The 20,594-nt window shown below is 43.8% G+C and overlaps 1 protein-coding gene across 1 annotated transcript in view; it reads right to left on the bottom strand.

Moving 5' to 3' along the window:
- SH3RF2 (SH3 domain containing ring finger 2) overlaps positions 1 to 20,594 on the bottom strand; it is a 111,576-nt gene that overhangs the window by 15,212 nt on the left and 75,770 nt on the right. Inside the window, exon 5 of the mRNA XM_007079968.3 lies at positions 372 to 463. Within this exon, the coding sequence (XP_007080030.2) occupies positions 372 to 463 (92 nt within the window). The remainder of the gene's footprint in view (positions 1 to 371; positions 464 to 20,594) is intronic.

Raw genomic sequence — 20,594 nt, 5'->3', positions numbered from 1 at the left:
AAAGGGGCTGGGCAGGGTGTTCTCTTCTACAGGGTTTCCCTCCACCAAAATGCTATATTTCAACATCTATTTATGACCCAACATTTTGAATCTAGAAGAAGACAACAGAAATTGCTCAGTATCCAATCTCCCAGCAATGTTTTGGTGTCTAGTCTTCCAGTTCCTTTCTACTTTTGTAAAATAATGAGCTAGGATGATGTGGCTTGCCAATCTGTTTTTCAGCATTATTTCCTTTGAAGGATATAAAGGAAGGGATTTGTTGTCTCTCTGTATGGGATGGTCTGGGAGTGGTGATGCTTGAAGGCAGAGGGGTGGCAAAAGCGGCCTCTCTGGCCAGGACCCGGGAGTGGAGAGCTGAGCTTGTTACTCACATGTTTGCTGAGAGGTGTTGCTGGGAGCTGGACAGATTGACGATGGCTGCGGAATGTCCTGGGGAGCCAGGTATGGGATGGTAAGTGCTGACCTACACAGAAAAGACAGCCAAGCAGAACCAGTGAATGCTACACGCCAGGCCCACAGCAGAGCTGCTGCAGAAAGGCCCGATGCAGCTGAAAACCAAGAGCCTTGCCCAGTGCCACGCATCATGCATCTTCTCTGTGGTTTGTGGCTGGAGGCAGTGAGGTGGGGATGGACTGGTTTATGGCCTGCCAGGGTGGCATGCCAGGGCTGCCTTCCCAACAACTGCTCCAACATGGTAGAAGATGAAGACTCATCCAGTAGCTGGTCAACAGGACACTACTGGGCTCCTTGATCTATTCCCCCAGCCTCTCCCGACCCACCTCCCAGTGCACTTGCTCCCTCTATGGAAACCTACACTCAGAAAATGATATCATGGCTACTAATGAGAACTTGACACTGGCTAGGCACTTTTAAGTGCTTTACAAGTATCAGCTAATTTAATCCTTACTAAAGGTACTATGGGCATCCCTAATTGCGGATGAGAATTTGCGGATCACCCAATTTGAAAGAAACCAAATTTTAAACCAGGGTAGTCTAGGTCCTGAGCCCACACTCTTAATAATGCTAGTATTAATACACACACACACACACACACACACACACACACACACACACACACACACACACACACCAGTTTATCCAGTGACTTATGGAAGGTGAATCTGAATAGTGTTCACTTCGCCAGGATGAAAGAGCGAGCAACACTGCTAAAAATACTTGGAAACTACTATCCTGGCACCTTGCCTATTTATCATATTACCTTATTTATTTCCTTCTTGACACACACCACAGTTGGCTGCCCCACCACTAGACTATAAGTTCCATGAGGGCTGGGACTATGTCTTGTTCATCACTGTGTTTTCTATGTGCCCAATACATACTTGTAGCTTAAAGAACAAATAAATGAATGAAAACATCTTCCTACCCAGTACACCAAGGACTAAGGTAATCTCAATCATCTCCTTGTCATCCAGAGTAAATACACTCAATTTATGTTCAGTTACCACCCCCGTAAGTGATGATAACTATATATGTGTGGCTTTTTTAGGACTCTGCTTTTGTGGGCACAACTGTCATTTGTATATGTGTGTTCAGGCAAGAGTGAATGCGTTATTGAGTGCACGTGTCTCTGGTTCTGTGTGCATGCTTGTTCACAACCCATGACAATCGTATGCACATGTGTGACAGCACTGGTCTACTGTACATCTGATTATATTCCTACATGTGAGTCTATGCACTGACAGGCATGTGCACTGTGACTGTACATGAGCTTGTGATTGTAAATGTCTATGTGGGGTTCTATGTATACATATGTGAACTCTAGAGGTATGTGCTGGTATATGCCGGTATGCATGACTTGGTAGTTTTATGTGTGTTCTCTGGTGATGATTGTCCATATGTGTGCTGTGCCTGTATGTTTGACGTTTTGAAGCTATAGTTGCAGGATCAAAAAACCATTCCAAACAGATAACAAGTGTTGGTGAGAGTGTAGAAAACTGAAACTTTGATGCAGTTGCTGGTGGGAAGGTAATAGGGTGCAGCTCCTTTGGAAAATAGTCTGCTGGTTCCTTGAATGATTAACCAGAAGTAGCATATGATGCAGTAAGTCTACTCCTAGTTCATACCCAGGAGAAATGAAAACATACGTCTACGTGAAAACGAGTACACAAATGTTTAGAGCAGCATTATTCATAATAGCCAAAGGGTGGAAATAACCCCAACGCCCATTGACTGATGAATGGACAAACAAAACGTGGTGTATCTGTACAGTGGCATGTTATTCGGCCATAACAGGAATGAAGTATTGAGACGTGCTAGAACATGCATAAACCTGGAAAACATTACACCAAATGAAAGGAGCCAGGTACAAAAGACAGTGTTATATAATTCCAGTTATGTGAAATGTCCAGAATAGACAAATCTGTAAAGATAGAAAGTAGATTAGGGGTTGGGGATGAAAAGGGTTTTGGAGTGCTGGTCACAGAGTACAGGATTTCTTTTGGAGGGAGGAAATGATATAAAGTTGTGGTAATGGTTGCACATACCTGTGACTATATTTAAAAAAACACGGGGGCGCCTGGGTGGCTCAGTCAGTTGGGTGTCCGACTTTGGCTCAGGTCATGATCTTGAGGTTCCCGGGTTCGGGCCCCGCATTGGGCTCTGTGCTGACAGTTCGGAGCCTGGAGCCTGCCTCGGATCTTGTGTCTCCCTTTCTCTCTGCCCCTCCCCGACTCGCGCACTGTCTCTCTCTCTCTCTCAAAAATAAATAAAAATATAAAAAAAAACCCCACAGAATTATACACTTTTTAAAGTAATCTCCACACCCAATGTGGAGCTCAAACTCATGACCCCGAGACCAAGAGTTGCACACTCTTCTGACTAAGCCAGCCAGGTGCCCCTGAACTGTACACCTTAAAATGAGTGAACTGCAAGGCCTGTGAGGCATATCTCAGCAAGCTCTTAAAAAAAATTCTACAGTCACCCATCCTGTGTTCTCTATCACTGTGTAAAGTGCTTTGTGCTTTGCAATCAAATATTGTCACACCAGTTCTCTTGAAGAGAGAAGAAAAGTTTGCCAGCTTTGGGCTGGGCTATTCCTTCCCTGTGACTCGACAAAACAAATCCCTGCTGGGCTTGGGACTTGTGCCAAGGGAGAGCCTTGTTATGAGAACAATTAATCTTATGTTTGTGGAGACTGTTGGACCACTGATTAAGCAGGATGCACTTAACACCCATGACTTTCCAGTGTTAGGCTTGAGTAGAATAAGCCCTTCTATCTATAAACACTATTAATCATTTAGGGAAGAGAAAGATGTCAGAATGCAAAGCCATCCCTCCATTACACTAGGCTATGTCTTTTTACTTCTCTAGGTCTTCATTTGGAGGGTTGGGGGCGGGGAGTCCTTCCTCCTGTTTGGAACACTGAACCTAGCCAGGACTGAAATCAGTGGGCTTGTGTTTAGGGGGTTCTTTCTAATATGGAAGAGGAAGTGAGGCCAGATTCTCAGGTTTTGAGATGTCTTGGAGGTGAAGGGAGAACATCCATGAACAAGGAGGAAAGAGGCCAAGAAGGGGGGAGGAGAGAAGGGGAGATACTGGACAGCTCTGGGGGTGGGGGAGGTGTCAGAAACTGGGACCGGGACACAGTGGGAGAAAAAAACAGAGCCAGAGGGATAGAATGAGGAAGAAAGAAGAAAAGGCAGATGAAAAAGTATCAGAAAACTCTTACAACCCACAGAGAAAACGACAATCCAATAAAAAATGGGTAAAAGATACCACAAAAGGAGATTGAGTGGCCAAGAAGCACATGAAAAGATGCTCAACACCAGTGATTATCAGGAAAATGCGAGTTACAACTACCATGAGATACCACTACACATCTAGGAAAATGGCTAAGGGGCGCCTGGGTGGCTCGGTCGGTTAAGCGGCCAACTTCGGCTCAGGTCATGATCTCGCGGTCCGTGAGTTCGAGCCCCGCGTCGGGCTCTGTGCTGACAGCTCAGAGCCTGGAGCCTGTTTCGGATTCTGTGTCTCCCTCTCTCTCTGCCCCTCCCCTGTTCATGCTCTGTCTCTGTCTGTCTCAAAAATAAATAAACGTTAAAAAAAAATTAAAAAAAAAAAAGAAAATGGCTAAAATGAAAACAACTGACCATACCAAGTGTTGGTGAGAATGTGGAGCAACTGTAACTCTTACATGCTGCTGGTGGGAAGGTAAAATGGCGCCACTGCTTTGGAAAACAAGTTGGCTGTTTGTTATAAAGTTAAATATACACTTATGCACTACTCAGCAACCCTACTCACAAGCAGTTATCAAAGTAAAGTGAAAACATACGTCTGTACAAAGACTTGACATGAATGTTCTTAGCGGCTTTCTTCATTTTAGCCCTGAACTGGAAACAACCCAAATGCCAGTCAACTGGTGAATGAATAAACAAATTGCGGTAAAACCACAGGGTAATATTCCTCAGCGATGCATGCAATGGCATGGATAAATCTTAACATCATCCTAAGTAAAAGAGGCAGGACACATAAGACTACATATTCTACTTTGCTATTTGTAGGACATTCTTAAAAATACCCAAACTAGTGACAGAAAACAGATGGAGGACTGCCAATGGCCAGGGGTGAGGGGAGAGGATTGACTGATGGCAAAAAACTTTCTGGGGTGATGGAAGTGTTCTATGTCTTGATTTTGGTAGTCATCATATGCATTTATGCATTTGCCAAAAGTCACTGAACTGTGTACTTAAAATTGCTGAACTTTATTGGATGTGACTATGCTCAATAAAGCTGATAAAAAATAGGAATATATTATCTAGTTGGCAGGAAAATTCAAGGAGCCTGAGCTTGACCCAGCCCAAGCTCTGGGATTGGTCAGAGGAGGGCACAGGGATGGTTCAGCTTATTACTGGGCAGCTAGCAAGCAACCCTCATAGCAGAGGGCCACCTGAATAGGAGAGAAATGAAGAATGGAAACCTATGTATCAGACACAAGCTCAATAAATAAGGTGCAAATGAAAATGAACAAGAATGAAGGAAGAATAAAAGAGGTGATAAGGGAAAGAGCAACATAACTAAGGGCAGAGAAGAGAGAGCCTGGTAGGGAAGGAGGACAGACAGAACAAGACAGAAATGAAGGCCCCACTGGAAAAATGGGGGACAACCAGGTGGATGGCCAACTTCTGAGGAGGCATGTATGTTCCACCAGACTAAGTGAACAGGCCTCTGGCAGGTGGTTCCCTGCGGTCAGTTGTGACCTCAGGTCCCTATATCAACAAGGAACCTAAGGCCAGATGCAAGGCCCTCCAGCAACTGGTGCTTCCTGGCATAGTGTTTGGGGGCTTGAGCAGCGTCAGACAGGATGTGTATTTGAGGGTGGGGGTGGATATTTCTACAATGTGAAAACAGTTTTTCCTCTTTTTTGAAGGAAATGACTCATTTAAAAGAAGTCTTTATCAGTAGCAGAAGAATCCACAGCTGTGTGGCTTCTGGGCGTTTTCGGGTTCTGGGGTATTAAATGGGGGAGGAAACAGGCCTGCAGCCTGCAGAGTTGTGGCAATGTTCTGTTGGCCCTGCACCTTCACCATCAGCCATACAGGGAGTGCGGGATGTGGCACTATCTCAGAATCTGGAGGGGAAGTCTAGCTTAGTATTCAGCCATGTGGTTCTAGCATTTACTAGGGTTTGTGATTTGGGCAAGTGACTCTCTTCGGAGGGTCCTCCACTTACTCATCTATAAATTTTTTTTTTACATTTATTCATTTTTGAGAGACAGAGACAGAGCACAAGTGGGGGAGGGGCAGAGACAGAGGGAGACACAGAACCTGAAGCAGGCTCCAGAGCCCAACTCAGGGCTCGAACTCAACAAACCGCAAGATCATGACCTGAGCCAAAGTCAGACGCTTAACCGACTGAGTCACCCAGGCGCCCCTCCACTTCCTCATCTATAAAATGAGGGCAATAATGGTATTTCTGTCGGAGTTGTTAGGAGGACTAAGTGAAGTAATCAATGTAAGTTATTTAGCATACTGTAAGAGCTCAATAAATATTACTTATTTCCATCTGGAAAGAGATTAGCTACTGCACAGGGTGAGGATGGAACATCCATCTCCTTTTATGCAACAGCTCTGCAACATCTGGCCTGAAAGTGGGACCCGAGAATGTGATGGGGGATAGGAAGAAGCAACCCTATTCTTCTGGAGGACAGTGTCCCCAGCTCTCCGAAATGCAAGTTTGCTGTCTCTCTCCAACTCATATGGTGGCACTCAGCTATTTCCTCCCGGGTTCATGCCTTTCAGTAACTTAGTGGGCACAGGGTGACTGTCTTCCTCCAATGTAAACTACTCTGGAGCCTGTTGTGTTTCTGTATCTCAGTATTCCCAGGAGCTAACAAGGGCCTCGAACCTACAGAGGGTTCACTCAGGGTTAGGAGAAGGGCTGCATTTTCAAGACAGAAAATTAGGTATTATATGATAGTTTTTGTACCCACCACCATGGATAATCCAGAGTTGGACATCAAGCTTCATAAAGTTAAAAACCCATTCCCCTCTACAGATTAAAGGAGTCTTAAGAGTCACATTCAGCACTTGCCTTGTGTGGACCTTATATGGTTCTAGCACTGGGGTTAATGCAGTGAATGAGACACATGGGGCTCCTTCCTCATGTGCAATTCACCATGTATACCAGGGAAGACAGTGAAATCCATTAAGTATATAAGCATGATGTGTGCTGGGGTAGGGGAAGTTCAAGGTGCTCTGGGCACTGCCAGGAGAGGCTTGCCTTGATCTCCAAGAGATATTTCACTCTCACACCCTATGATTCCAATGCTAACTTACATAACATTCTCATTGTCATTATCCCCATTTTTCCCAATGAGGAAACTGAGATAAAAAGATTCCATGATTTTGTGGAGGTGGCCAGCAAATGGGTAGCCAGGAAGAACCCCATGCTCAGAGGGTGTTCTGTAGGACACCAAGGTTAACATTTCTAGATCTCAACATGGCTAATGGGGTCATATGTATGAGGCAGCTTTGTATATCCTAGAAAAAAGCCACCCAGTCAAATTCAGTGTTCTGTTTTTATGCTCATAGATCTATTCATGATGACTTCCATCCATGCCCAAGGCCCCATGTAATGTGGAATAGATCTGACAGCAGGTAGAATAATGGTTGTTTGTTTGTTTTTCTTCTTCCTTCTCTGGCAGAACCAAGGCCCCAACAGAGTCAGGGCTCCTTCTGCCAGACCGCTCTCCCCTTCCTTCCCATCTTAACCTATCTCAGAGGCAACCCAGCCCAATGAGTAAAGAGTGGCCACCTAGTGCTACTTATCTGTCCTGTGAGTGAAAACACCGTCTGAGAAAGAGAGCTCATTTGTGAGTTGGCAACAGTCCCTTTAGATCTACCTCAAAAAAAAAAAAATCTTAAGAACATAGGTCAGCAAAGTACCTGTGAAGACCACTAATTTTACATCTTCGAGGTAGTCATCAAAGCTTAGAATATCCCCTGTGATCTGGCTCCTGCTTTTCTCTCCAGCCTCACCTTCCTACACTCTGCCACTCACTTTTTCACCTCCTTCAGCCTTAGAGTCTTTTCTCCGTTCTCTGAGCAGGTCACGCTTTCTGCTGCCCCTGATTTTTGTGTGCCTCCCCTCCCCCATCTCTGTTATTTCCCTTTGTTATGGAAAATTTAAATTACATTATGCACACAAATAAGTGCATATAATTTTATGTATCATTGAAAGGAGAAGAATAAAACTAACACCTGTATACATACCGCCCAACGTAAGAACCAGAATAAAAATAGAAATTGAATACTGCCTTCTGCATATTCCTCCATAATCAGATCCCCTCCCTCTGGCCCCTGTAACCACAGGGTTGAAATTGGTGCTCATCATCCCAGTGCTTTTCTCTGTAATTTTACCACCTTGGCATACATCCCTAAACAACATGTTGTTTAGATTTGCCTGTTTTAGAACACAGTATGAATGCATTCACATTGAGCGTATTCTTCTGCGAGTTGCACCTTTGGCTCAATCCTAAGTTTTTGTGGTTGATTTTCACCGCTGTCATGTATTTCATTGTATGCATATGCCACCTTTTAACCATTCTATCATTTATGTGTCATTTGGGTGATTTTCAGTTTGGGGCTGTTATGAACGATGTTGCTATGAACAGTCTTGTATATGTCCCCTGGGCCCCTGTGCAAGAGTTTCTCCACGATATATACTGACAAGTAGAATTGATGGGCCATAGGGTGTGAGCCTGCTAAGTTTTATTAGGTAATAACAAATTGTTTCCCGGTGTGGCTGTAACAATTTACACTTCCACCTGCAGCAAATGGCAATTCCTGTTACCCCATAATCTTGCCAACATGTGGCAGTGCCCAGCTTTTTAATACCTGTCTATGATGGGTGTGAAATATCTCACTGTGGTTTCAAATTAATTTCTCTGAGTACTAAGGAGCTTGAGTTTCTTTTCAAACATTTATGGGCCATTCTTGTGTCTTGTATGAAATTCTTGTTCATATCCTTTGTCTATTTTTTGCCCTCTTTTGGGTTATTTATTATTTTCTTATTAAGTTATAGAGTTCTAATATTTTGGACATGAATCCTTTGTAGCTTGTATTTTTACTCTGTGGTGTCTTTTGATAAACTGAAGTTCTTATTTTTAATATAGTCAAATTTACAATATATTCCTTTATGGTTTATACTTTTAAAAATCTTGAACATGATTTTTTTTTTGTCCCAAGGTCATAAAGATGTACTTCTCTATAGTCTTCTAAAAGTTTTATAGTTTTGCCTTTCACATTTAAGTCTTTAATCCACCTGGAATTGATTTTTGACAAGGGAGGAATCCAATTTCATCTTTTTCCACATGGATACCCAATTAGCCCAATGCCATAGTTCATCCTTCCCTTCTGATCTGCAAAGCCTGCTCTGCCATAAATCAAGTCTCTTTGCTATGTCTATTTCTGGGCTCTCCAGTATTTTCCATTGGTTTAATAGAATCTCTATGCTAAATCCATGCCATCTTAATTAGTACAGCTTTGAAATAAAATTTGGTAGTTGATAGGGTAGGTCCTCACCACAACCAAATTCCATCTTCTTCTTTAGAAACATCTTGGCTATTGTCTTTCCTTCTATTTGAATTTTAGAATTACCCTTTAAGTTCCAAACAAACAACTCACTGGGACTTGAATTTATAGATAAATCTGAGCAGAACCAACATCCTTAAGATTACTGAGTCTTCTTACTCAAGAACATGGCACAATTCTTCACTTATTTTAGGTCTTCTTTAATGTCTTTCAGTAATGTTTCACAAATTTTTCCCACAAAGGGCTTGCAGGTCTCTTGTTAGATTTATTCCTAGAGATTTAAAAAATTTGGTTGCTGTTTTAAATGGTATCTTTTTAAGAAAACGTTTTTCTGTGTGTTTTCTTTTTAGAGTACAGAAATGTAATTAACTTTATTGTATTGATTTGTATCTAGTAACCTTGCTAAACTCGTATTTATTCCTAATATATTTTTCCAGATTCTTCTGTGTTCTCTATATAGATGATATCATTCATAACTAGTGACAGCTACATTTCTTCTTTTCAAACACTTAACCATTTACTTCTTTTTCTTGCTTTTACTATATTGCCCAAGTACGCCAGAAGGGACAGTGTTGAGCAAAAACACAATAGGCATTCACTATGTTCTTTTTCTGAATCTAAAGGGGAATGCCTTTAACACTGCAATATTAAATACGATGTTTGCCGTGTATTTTTATAAATACCATTTATCATGTTAAGGAAGTTCGTTTTTATTTGAGTTTTGCTAAGGTTAAAAAATATATATATCTATATAATGAATGGATATAGAATTTTTTCAAACATTTTTTTCTATAGCTATAGAAAAGATCACATGGTTTTTTCCCTTTCATCTGTTAATGTGATAAATTATATCGATTAATTTTGGAAAGTTAAACCAACCTTTCAATCTTGGGAAAAATCTACATTAATCATGATGTATATTATTTTCATACCTTCCAGGTTTGGTTTGCTAATATACACTTGAGGGTTTTGCATCTATGTTTAAGAGTGAGGTAGAATTCAAATTTTCCTTTCTTACATTGTTTTCTGGTTTTGATATTAAGACTACTTTAGCCTCATGAAATGAGTTGGGGAATGTCTTCTTTTCTTCCATTCTTTGGGAGAGTTTGTAAAGAGTCAAAGAGCTCACCTGTAAACCTGTCAGAATCTGGGGTTTCTTTGTGGGAAGATTTTAAATTTTTTATGGGTTATAATACTATCCCAAAGGGCTGCTGATGGCTGTTTACCAGATGTCAAATGTTTTTCATAAATCCTGTTTGCTGAAGATAAGTTCCTGATTAACTTATTCCCCTGGAAGACTTCTGTTGGGGAAAAAACGGTGGTGCTTGGAATATCTGCATAGAAGCTTGGAAATCCCAGCCACCATGGATCCCCATAATGCCAGTTCAAGTCTAGAGTCTACGGAATCCTGCTCTTTTAGTCAAGAAAAACCCTATGAGACAGTCACTGATTAGAGGGATTTCTGTAACTCCACGAGACACTATGCAGCCATGGCTAAGAGAATGAACTATTGGGCTGTCTGAAGTGAGTTTGAATTCTGGCACTGTAACATACTGGCTGCGTGAAGCTCAGACTTAATTCCTCTGAGCCATAGTATCCTCATCTATGAAAGGGGGCAGTAGTCATAGCTACCTCATAGCATTCTTGTGACGATTCATTCAGAACATGCATGCAAAGTACTTTGCACAACGTCCAGCTGGTAGAAGTACCCAATAGACAGTTGCCATTGTAACTATGATGTGATGGGAAGCAGACAAGACTGATTTGTCAGAGGAGGGCAGCGATAGGACTTTCTTACTGGGACTGGATGTAAGAAGGAAATATTCATTCTCTAGGACACAAGGGCCAGTCACGATAGTGCAGATTCCCTTTGAGGAAGACTAGGTGACTGACTGTGTGTGTGGGACAGGAATTTAAGAGTCTCTTTCCTGACACTGGATTGGGCTAATCACAAGCATCCTAAGGCTTCCAAAGAAAGGTAAGGTCTGGCACCTCTATGTAGCTGTGCTCTGCATCGGCGGCTTCTCCTTCTTCCTCCTCCTCCTCCTCCTCCTCCTCCTCTTCTTCTTCTTCTTCTTCTTCTTCTTCTTCCTCTTCCTCTTCCTCGTCCTCTTCTTCCTTGTCCTCCTCTTCTTCTTCTTCTTCTTCTTCTTCTTCTTCTTCTTCTTCTTCTTCATGTTTATTTATTTTTGAGACAGAGAGAGTGAGCAGGGGAGGGGCAGAGAGGGAGGGAGACACAGAATCCGACGCAGGCTCCAGGCTCTGAGCTGTCAGCACAGAGCCTGATGCAGGGCTTGAACCCACAAACTGTGAGATCATGGTCTGAGCCGAAGCCAGATGATCAACCCACTGAGCCACCCAGGCACCCCTGCATTGGCTTCTTGGGACAAAGATGAAAATGCGACCCACACTTAAACCACAAAGACAAAATACTCTTTTTCTTTGTTTGTTTAAGTTTAAGTATTTTTGAGAGAGAGAGTGTGTGAGCAGGGGAGGGACAGAGAGACAGGCAGAAAAACAAATCCCAAGCAGGCTCTGCACTGTCAACATGGAGCCCAACGCAGGGCTTGAATCCATGAACCATGAGATCATGAACTGAACCAAAACCAAGAGTTGGACACTTAACTGACTGAGCCATCCAGGTACCCCCCAAAATCTTCTTCTTTAAGCTGGGTCTTTTGGTTGGGCACAGTGATCCTGGCCCCACCACTCCCCTTTCCATTTTTCTATGTCATGCTTTCCTGAGCTTAGAAGCCTGCTGGTAGGTTTTAGTACCAAAGCAGAATCTGAAAGGGTACATACTATTAGGGCTTGTTCAAATGCTAGGGTATATCCAAACCTTAATTATGACCCTTGCCCTCCTAGTCATAACAGTCCACTTGAGAAGGAACTGCATAGCAATAATTATAATTAAATCTTCTCATTGGGTTTCATTAAAGGTCATAAAAATTTAAAGAAGCAAAGTTCCTCTTAAATTTGGTGTGGGTCCTTTCATGGCATTTATTTGCAGAAGATGCTTGTTACGTAGCTACTAAGTACCGAGTGCCGTGCTTACCAGGAGAGTGCAGACTGTGCAAGAAATCTTCTATCTGTCCTACACCAAGGTCCTGCCCTCACATTTGCCAGATAAGAGCATCCCAAAGAAGAGCAGTCTCTGAATATTTAGAAATTTAGAAATACTCTACTCACTTCTGATAGGCTGCACATAGTCTTTAGAAAGTAGCTTTTCACAGTGGAGAGAGTGGGGCTGACAATTCTTTCCTGGGCTAAGGAAAATGGACCCACAGGGAGAGCTGGATAGGGACAGTAGTGGACCAAAATCATCCAGGAGACAATATAGCATAATTGTAAGGAACTGGGGTGCTGCATTCAGACTTCCCTGGGTCTGGCTCCCACTTTGTTACTCTTTTGCTGAGGAACCCTGGGCAAGCCTTCGAACCTGCCCATGCCTAAATTCCTTCATCTGGTTTAGGCTAAGTTTGCTAGGTTTTCCTTCAAGGACTTGTCAATTTTTACGGGACTTTGGGGGAGATAGTTAGACAGGCCAACTGAAATAGGACTAAGAATTAATTTTAAAAATCCCTTCCAAAGAATTGAGGAAGGTTGGAAATCATCTGACAATGTCAAATTCACTTGGTATCTTCAGAAAGTTAACTTCTTGCCATGTGTTTGCTGTCTCTTAATATTTTTTAAACTTTCTCAATGGATATCACCACAACCACAATGGACATTTTTATTTAAAAAATTTTTTTTAATGTTTATTTTTGAGAGACAGAGAGACATTGTGTGAGTGAGGGAGGGCAGAGAGAGAGGGAGACACAGAATCCTAAGCAGGCTCCAGGCTCTGAGCTGTCAGCACAGAGCTCTATGCAGGGCTTGAACCCACGAACCGCGAGATTATGACCTGAGTCAAAGTCAGACGCTTAACTGACTGAGCCACCCAGTCACCCCACCATGGACATTTTTAAAAAGAGAAAAAAGAGAATTGCTCACTGGCCCACCACATTATCAAAGCAGTTGTCCTTGCTCCCTTTGAGTAAGTAAGTCCCTTCAATAAATGAAGGATTTATGATCTTAGAGACTACAGAATCTGGAGCTCTCTTGGGCTGATACCCTTTTGTTGGCAAGTCTGCCTTTCTTCTGCCTCGCTATCATAGGTGACACTTGGGAAAGCACCCCATACAGAAGCTAAGGCCTCTGATGTGGTTGGTCATGTGACAATTTTTCCTTCTCATGGGATTGATAGAATGTGGCTACAAAGTCCTTTCTAAAGACAAGCTCAGGGATCTACAATGAGTGAAAAGGACATGTGACATTTTCCAAGCCAGTGCTTTAAAGCCCCCTCTGGATAGTGTGCTTGTTGTCTTTGTGATTCTGCTGTCATCAGGAGAAGCTGGTCCTCTCATGTATCAAATTAGATTTAAAAAGTTTTGATTGGCTGCCACTGCAGACCACCACCCCTCCCCAGGGGACCCAGCCTGTGGTACTGAAGAGGCTGACTACCCTTCGGGTAAGCATTCTGCTGTCTTCTCCCTTCCTGAGTGAACTACACAAGCCCAGGGCCCCAGGCTGTTTGTATAATTGATGCATCTCACCTTCCAGGGCACTGCATCTGACAGGAAATAAAGAGAGAGTAAAACCTTTCCAGGTGTCATGATACATGCTAAAAAGGGATGAAGACACGGACTTGGATTCAGAACGGGATCCCTAATTTTGTCCTGTCCTGTCTTCGTCTTTAGAGCAACACTAGAAGTATTTGTATCCCCAGTCTTTCAAACAGTACCTCAGCACTCAATAAAGAAGGTCAGTGTCTAAACCCTCTGGGGCAGATGTGAAGAGACCTATCCCTTCTCCCAATTCTCTCTTCTGCTGGTGGTAAGAATTTGCTAACATCAAACAATCAAGGTGTATTTTTTGGGAGAAGTTTTACTCCTTGTTCTTTACCTTCCCTAGATGTTTCCTAACTCAGCCTCTTCTCCCCACAACGGTTTTCCACAAAATGTGGATGTCATTTGTCTCAAAAGAAGGCTGTGTGCCATTGTCGAGTTTGACTCACAGACCTCCATCAACATTTGGAGAGCAGCGATTTGCGAATGTCTGATGCCCTCCACTCAAGAAGCATCCTGAGTGTTCTGATCCCAAGATGAGGCAAGGTGAGCATGAGGTCAAGGTCGAAAAGAAGGCATAGTTGCTGCCCTTAAGAGGTATATAATCTCACTGAGATAAAGTGGGAACACCCAAACAGATTTTGGAAATCACACAACCTCAAAGTCTAAAACATACTCAAGTAATTTTCCCAAGGCCATAGAGCCAGCAAAGTAGGCTGAGCTGGGAGTCAAACCTAAAAATCCTGAGTTGAGAGCCAGCCCTCTTAGGGGTCCCTTCAGTATGCAAAGCAGTGTGTGTACTTTGGAGGTTGGACCAAGTGGCTCTGACTGCGAGGGCAGGAGGGTTCTCAGGGTTCAGGAGACATTGAGGGCTGAAACCCCTAAAGATGAGCCCTCTTTAGCTCCCTGTACCTCATTTGCTGGGCTGAGTCAGGAAGAGTGTGTCCGGTTTCTGGAAACTCTACAAAAATGTCTGAGAAGAGATTTCCCAGCCATGGTGTCTTTCTTTTCTTTCTTTTCTTTTCTTTTCCTTTTCTTTTCTTTTTTCTTTTCATTTCTTTTCTCTTTTTTCTTCTTTCTTTCTTTTTTATTTATATTCATGTTAGTTAACATGCAGTGTAGTCTGGCTTCAGGAGTAGAACCCATTGATTCATCACTTACATATGACACCCAGTGCTCATCCCAAAAAGTGCCCTCCTTAATGCCCATCATCCATTTAACCCATCTTCCCATAGACCTTGCCTTCCAGCAACCTTCAGTTTGTTCTCTATATTTAAGAGTTTCTTATGGTATGTCTCTCTCTGTTTTTATCTTATTTTTCCTTCCCTTCCCCTATGTTCATCTGTTGAGTTTCTCAAATTCCATGTATGAGTGAAATCATATATCTGTCTTTCTCTGGCTGACTTACTTTGCTTAGCATAATACCCTCTAGTTCCATCCATGTTGTTGTAAATCAGCCATGGAGGTTTTATGGCATCCTTTTACAGCTTTCTAGAGGCATGGGCAGCAGGATCTCAGGGGGGGCTTTGGCCCTGTGCAGAGGCTAGGCAAAGCCTTAGAGAGAGGACTGACTACCTTTGGATAGTCACACATGATGCTCAGATGGCCACTGGCCAAAACAGAGATGTCACCACACCCAGGGTCACTTTACCCCATCACAGGCTGGCTGTCCCTTTAATAAGCAAACTTTTTTTTCTTAAGTGCTGAGGCCAGGGCACTCAGGTTCGTACTAACCATGTGAATCTTAAAAAATCCAAAGGCCCCTCCCTTGGCTTTAGAACCCTAGTATGTGGGAGCTGAAAGTGACCCTGAAGATAATCTCATTTGGTCCCCTGAGCCTCAGAGAGGGCAAATGGAGTACTGAAGGTCACACGTACCAGATGGTGGTAGAGTTAGGTCAGGCCCATCACTGGGCGAGGGAGTCATGCTTGGGTAGCTGGTTCAAGGGGTTGGTTTACTTGTTTTCCAGACAATTTTTCACTCACTTTCCCCAAATATTTATTGAGATTTCCATGTACCTGTCTCTGTCCTCATGGAGCTTACTTACATGGTAGCGAGGGAGCAGGCAACACAACAAAAACACACAAAACAAAAAGCAAGAAAACAGACAAAGTACGCACTCTAGAGGCCACAGAGTTAACTGTAGGGACCTGCTTTAGATAGGGTGTTTTTGAATCCACATTTTCCCACCTTGTTAGGATGACCTTGGCCATGAACTTCACCCAAAATCAACATGTTGCCCATCCCTTGTACCTGGAAAGTGTGCCTTTGTGGGGCACTCAGCTTTTGGGGTAGGTCCTGTTCACCCTGCAGCACATGGCAGAGAGGGGCCTGAGGATGCATCAGCTAAAGGCTTATTTTTTCCACATATGGGAGGGAGACTGTAGTCTCAAAGGCAGGGCTGTCTGACTTCCAGCCCATGGGTGCGGGTGTTTTTGTCCTTCTGACAAAAGCCCCAGACACTGAAGCTGTAAAGTATGGGCACACCCTCAGCAAGGGAGAGCATTGATTAAGTTCAAAACCCCATGGCTGACAGGGTATGAACAAGCCAGGCAGAATGACAGCAGAACTTGGCAGTGACACCCCGCGTCCTTGTTATGTGGCATCTGTAGAGACCCAGTAGCCTGCGCTCACTTGCTCACCCATCTGTCCCACAGATCTCTCCTTCCTACATTCACTTACATACCTATTTCTTTGTTCAACTTCTCACTTTTACGAGAATCCCCTCACTCATACACTCATTTCTGTCTTCTTTCATCCAGTCCCTTAGTCACTTAATCATTCGTTAATTCACACATGTATTGAGTTTCCTGTTTATGTTTATGGACTCACATACACTGGTACATATACATTCACTGGGTTTTGCTCTCTTCCTCACTCAAACATTCTCCTGACATTTACTAAACATCTCTCGTCTCAAGCTCAACTGGGCTTAACCCCGGAGGGGCCAGGAGGCACCACTTAGGCTGTCCTTACGGAGTTCTTGGCAATAAAGCAGCATTTAGATAAATGCCAAAATGAGGTGTGAAATGACAGATGTGCATCTGGAGGCAAAGACCACTTACTGTGGGGGTTTGGGTGGTGCCCTCTCAGGTGATTCTTCTTCCCTGCAATGCCAGAAATGACCAGATACACGTGGTATCACAAAGGCATTAAGGGCTTCAAAAGTTGCTAGACCAGTGGGTACTTGCATTTTAGAGGAGGAAAGAGGGGGCAATGTTTCAGCCCAGGGGTCGGTATGCTCTCTCTGTAGAGGGTCAGATAGTAAATACTTTCAGCTGTGTGGGTCTCTGTCACAACTACTCATTGTTGCCACTGTAGTACCAAAGCAGCCACAGACAAGTCATAAAGAATGAACATGGCTGTGGGCCAACGAAAGTTCATTTTTGGACATGGAAAATGGAATTACATTCAATTTTTGCATGTCATGGAGAATTATTCTTCTTTTCATTTCCCCCTATATAAAACTGTAAATACCAGGGCACCTGGCTGGCTCAGTCGGTGGAGTGTGCGACTCTTGATCTTGGGGCTGTGCGTCCGAGCCCCATGTTGTATGTAGAGATGACTTAAAAAATAAAATCTTAAAAAAAAAAAAAAAGTAAAACGTTCTTAGATGGTGGGCCATACAAAACCAGGCTATGGACTGCACTTGGCCTATGGGCTGTAGTTTGCCAATATCCTGTTAGCTTAAAGAAATGAATGTACAAGGATAATTTTCAGGTGCCACTGGTGCAAACAGTTTGGGATGGGTAGTCCTTCTCCTGGTGGCCACCTTCTCTGCTTATGTAGAGAGATGAGAGCCTAGCGAGCCCTTGATTCCAGGCATAGGGAACGTGGCTTTGAAAATAATGGGATAGGTATTCTCCAACCTCATTAATGGCCGGCCCACTTGAAAGTGACCCAGGAGAATGACTGAAATAATGAACTCTCTCCATGACCCAGTGCATGCTGGTTCATATGTTTAGGGTTTGTCTCCTACTGCTTGCCTAGAACTTGGCACATAATAGGGACTCAGTAAATCTTGAATGCCTGGCATGTGGCAGTTACACTATGCTTATGAACGGGACCACAAGGGAGGTGAGACTTCTGTAATCTGTGTCAGCTCAGGTCAAGGCTGAGGTGGCAGAGAAAGGCCTAAGAGCTCAGTTAGGTAGACTGAGCTGAGCCCAGCAAGTGGGGATGATTTATTCACATTTCTGACTCTGCCCTCTGTGTCCTCAGGGTGGCCCCAGACGCGGCTGTGAGAAAGCACACCTTCCCTAGCCCAAGTGTCTGCAGACAGAATGGTGTTTGCAATAGTCTCTGCATATGTAAGCAGGTTTTATTATGTATCTAGTTGTGCAATTTTCCACCAGGGCTTGATTGTTTTGGAGTGGGAAGAGAGGATGAAGGATGGATACTATATGCCCCAAAGCTTATGCTTTGAAATATAATAAACACTTTTTTCTCTGAAAGAAAATGGACCATTTCCTTGGAAGTTTCCTTTTTCTTTTCTTTTTTGAAAACACTGTTCCTCATCAAAAACAAAATTCATGAAGCATTAACAAAAGGTTGTGATAGGAGCTCCTAACTTGCTTTTGCATGGAAATTATCTAAGAACATGGCCCTTTTGTGCCTTCTGTAGAAATCCTCACCTGTGAAAAAGACCTGTTTTTCAGCTTATGCCTTGAGAAAGTATATATAGCAAAGTAGCTTTTTTGCTGAATAAACCCAGGGATGCGCCCTTAGCTCAGTGTAGTCCCCAGATAACGCCAGAGAGGAAGGTATAGAATCACTGAATTATGGATTATGGGCCTGTACATGGATGGCAAACTCATGGCACATGTACCTCCATTTCCTCTTCCTGGGCCCATAACAGACACTGCTACTCAATCCCATCATTCTTCCTAGTAAGCCTGGTTCCTGTCCCAGAACTGCTCCTAAGTTAAGTCAGAATGTGAGAAGCCCTACTCTAGCCGCTTGAGTGGGGAAAGAGCATGGGCTTGGAGGACAGTCAGGCCCAGGTTCTGACCCAATCCTAAAATGTAACTTCTGAGTAACTGTGAGTTAGTTACTTAGCCTCTCTGAGTCTTTGTTCTTCCATCTAAAATGGAAATAATAACATCTATTCATAATACTCGGACGCCAAGATGTACGTAAGACCCTGGCACTGGGTCTGGTACCTGCTACCCATGATGTAAAATTAGCTCCTTGAGCAGAGTGGAAAGTGGGCTTGTTCCAACAACCTACTCAATATATAGCTCCCTCCAACTTCTCCAGCCAGGGACACATTAATCTCTGCACATTTCAATGACAGCACTGGCAAATCTACCCATCCTACCTTTGGAAAGTTCCAGCTTTCTCCAAGGCCCTTATAATCTTGGCTTGTGTTTGGAAAGAAGGGTCTGATGTGGCTACCCAGAAAGGGCATTTCCCTTGCACAAGCCTGATGTTAGCTGCCATCCGTTCTGCATTTACTATATGCCAGGCCCTGCCCTATGTCCATTACGTCAGTGGTTCCCAACTGTGGCTGGTTTTGACCCTGGGGAATATTTGACAATGTCTGGAGACATTTTTTTATTGCCACAACTGAGTGGTGGGTGCTATTGGCATCTAGTGGGTGGAGACCAGAGCTGCTGCTAAACACCCGACAAAGCACAGGTCACTCCCGCCATGCAGAATTATGTGGCCCAAAGTATCAACATTGCAGAGGCTGAGAAATCTCGTATGTGAGTATCTCACTCAATTCTCTAATAGGTCTATGTGAAAGATGCTAGTAGTTTTACCAGTTTAAGATGAAGAAACCGAGGCTTTGCAGTGTCGAGCCACATGGCCAAGGTCATTGTGCCATTAAAGGATAACACTGCCCCATGTGTTCCTGTATACTGTCCTCCTTGTCTCCTGACTGTTGCCCTGTACAGCCCTCTTTTTCTTGCCCTTTTAGTTTTCTGATTTTGGGAAGGGGAGGGGGAGAGCGAGCAAGGGGGTGTGCATGCACATGTGTTGAAGCCCCAGTGGCCTTGGATATCAATTACCCCTGCTTCTGGCTCCCAGAGCTGAAGAGTCTATGCTAAAATTCCTGAGGTACAAGCTTGGCCGCTCTGTCTTTCACCTGGGCAGGGGCGGGTCTCCTGAGTAGCTCACCTGCTGGGATTAATTAGGAAAGTGATGATGTAAAGTTCAACTTCTCATTGGAGACATGCTGAATCAAGGAAGCAAGCTGAGCAGCAAGGTTAATTAGTGAACCTGCTTTGGTCACCAGAAACCAGAGAAGCTTCTCCCCAGAGGACCTGAGGGAGCTTGGGCGGGGTTGGGATCCAAGTGCAGGTGTGGCAGGTGGACCGGGAGTGTTGGCATTTGCCGGCAAGACTTCAGGACAAAGGCAACTGGACTGCCGGAGCTGAGGGGAGGTACTCGTGAGGCCTTGCTTCACCTGTGTTTCTGCTTGTTTGTTTTAGTGAGTTTCGTGCCCATTGTGGGGCTCGAACTCATGATCCCAAGATCAAGAGTCACATGCTCTACTGACAGAGCCAGCCAGGTGCCCCGCTTCACCTGTTTTTGTTTGTTTTTTGTTCTTTAAACCTAGCTGCCTTCTGTCATCCTTCAGTCTCTACCTGGAGATCCTTTTGTCAGGCGGCTTTCTCCGACCTCCCAGATGAGGTGGGCCCTCTCTAACAAACTCCTTTCGTTCCTCATCCTTAGCTCACAGCATTTCACACATTCACAGTCTTGGAATCATGTACGTACAATACTTTGTTTCCTATTGCTCTTCCCTGTGAGCCTGCAGGCTCATAAGTACAGGGACCACGTCTGTCTTGTCCACTGCCTCACGCGTGCCTAGTGCATGGGGGGCACCCAGAAATTTCTTTGTTGGCTGCTTCACTGATGGGCTGTGAGGAGCTTGGGCAACCACACAGGGGAGGACGGGGCCCACACAGAAAGCTGAAAGGTATATGCA

Source organism: Panthera tigris, chromosome A1 (assembly GCF_018350195.1).
Source record: "Panthera tigris isolate Pti1 chromosome A1, P.tigris_Pti1_mat1.1, whole genome shotgun sequence".
NCBI lineage: Eukaryota > Metazoa > Chordata > Mammalia > Carnivora > Felidae > Panthera > Panthera tigris.
The sequence above is the reverse complement of the archived record's forward strand: the minus strand, read 5'-3'. Positions and strand labels throughout refer to the sequence as shown.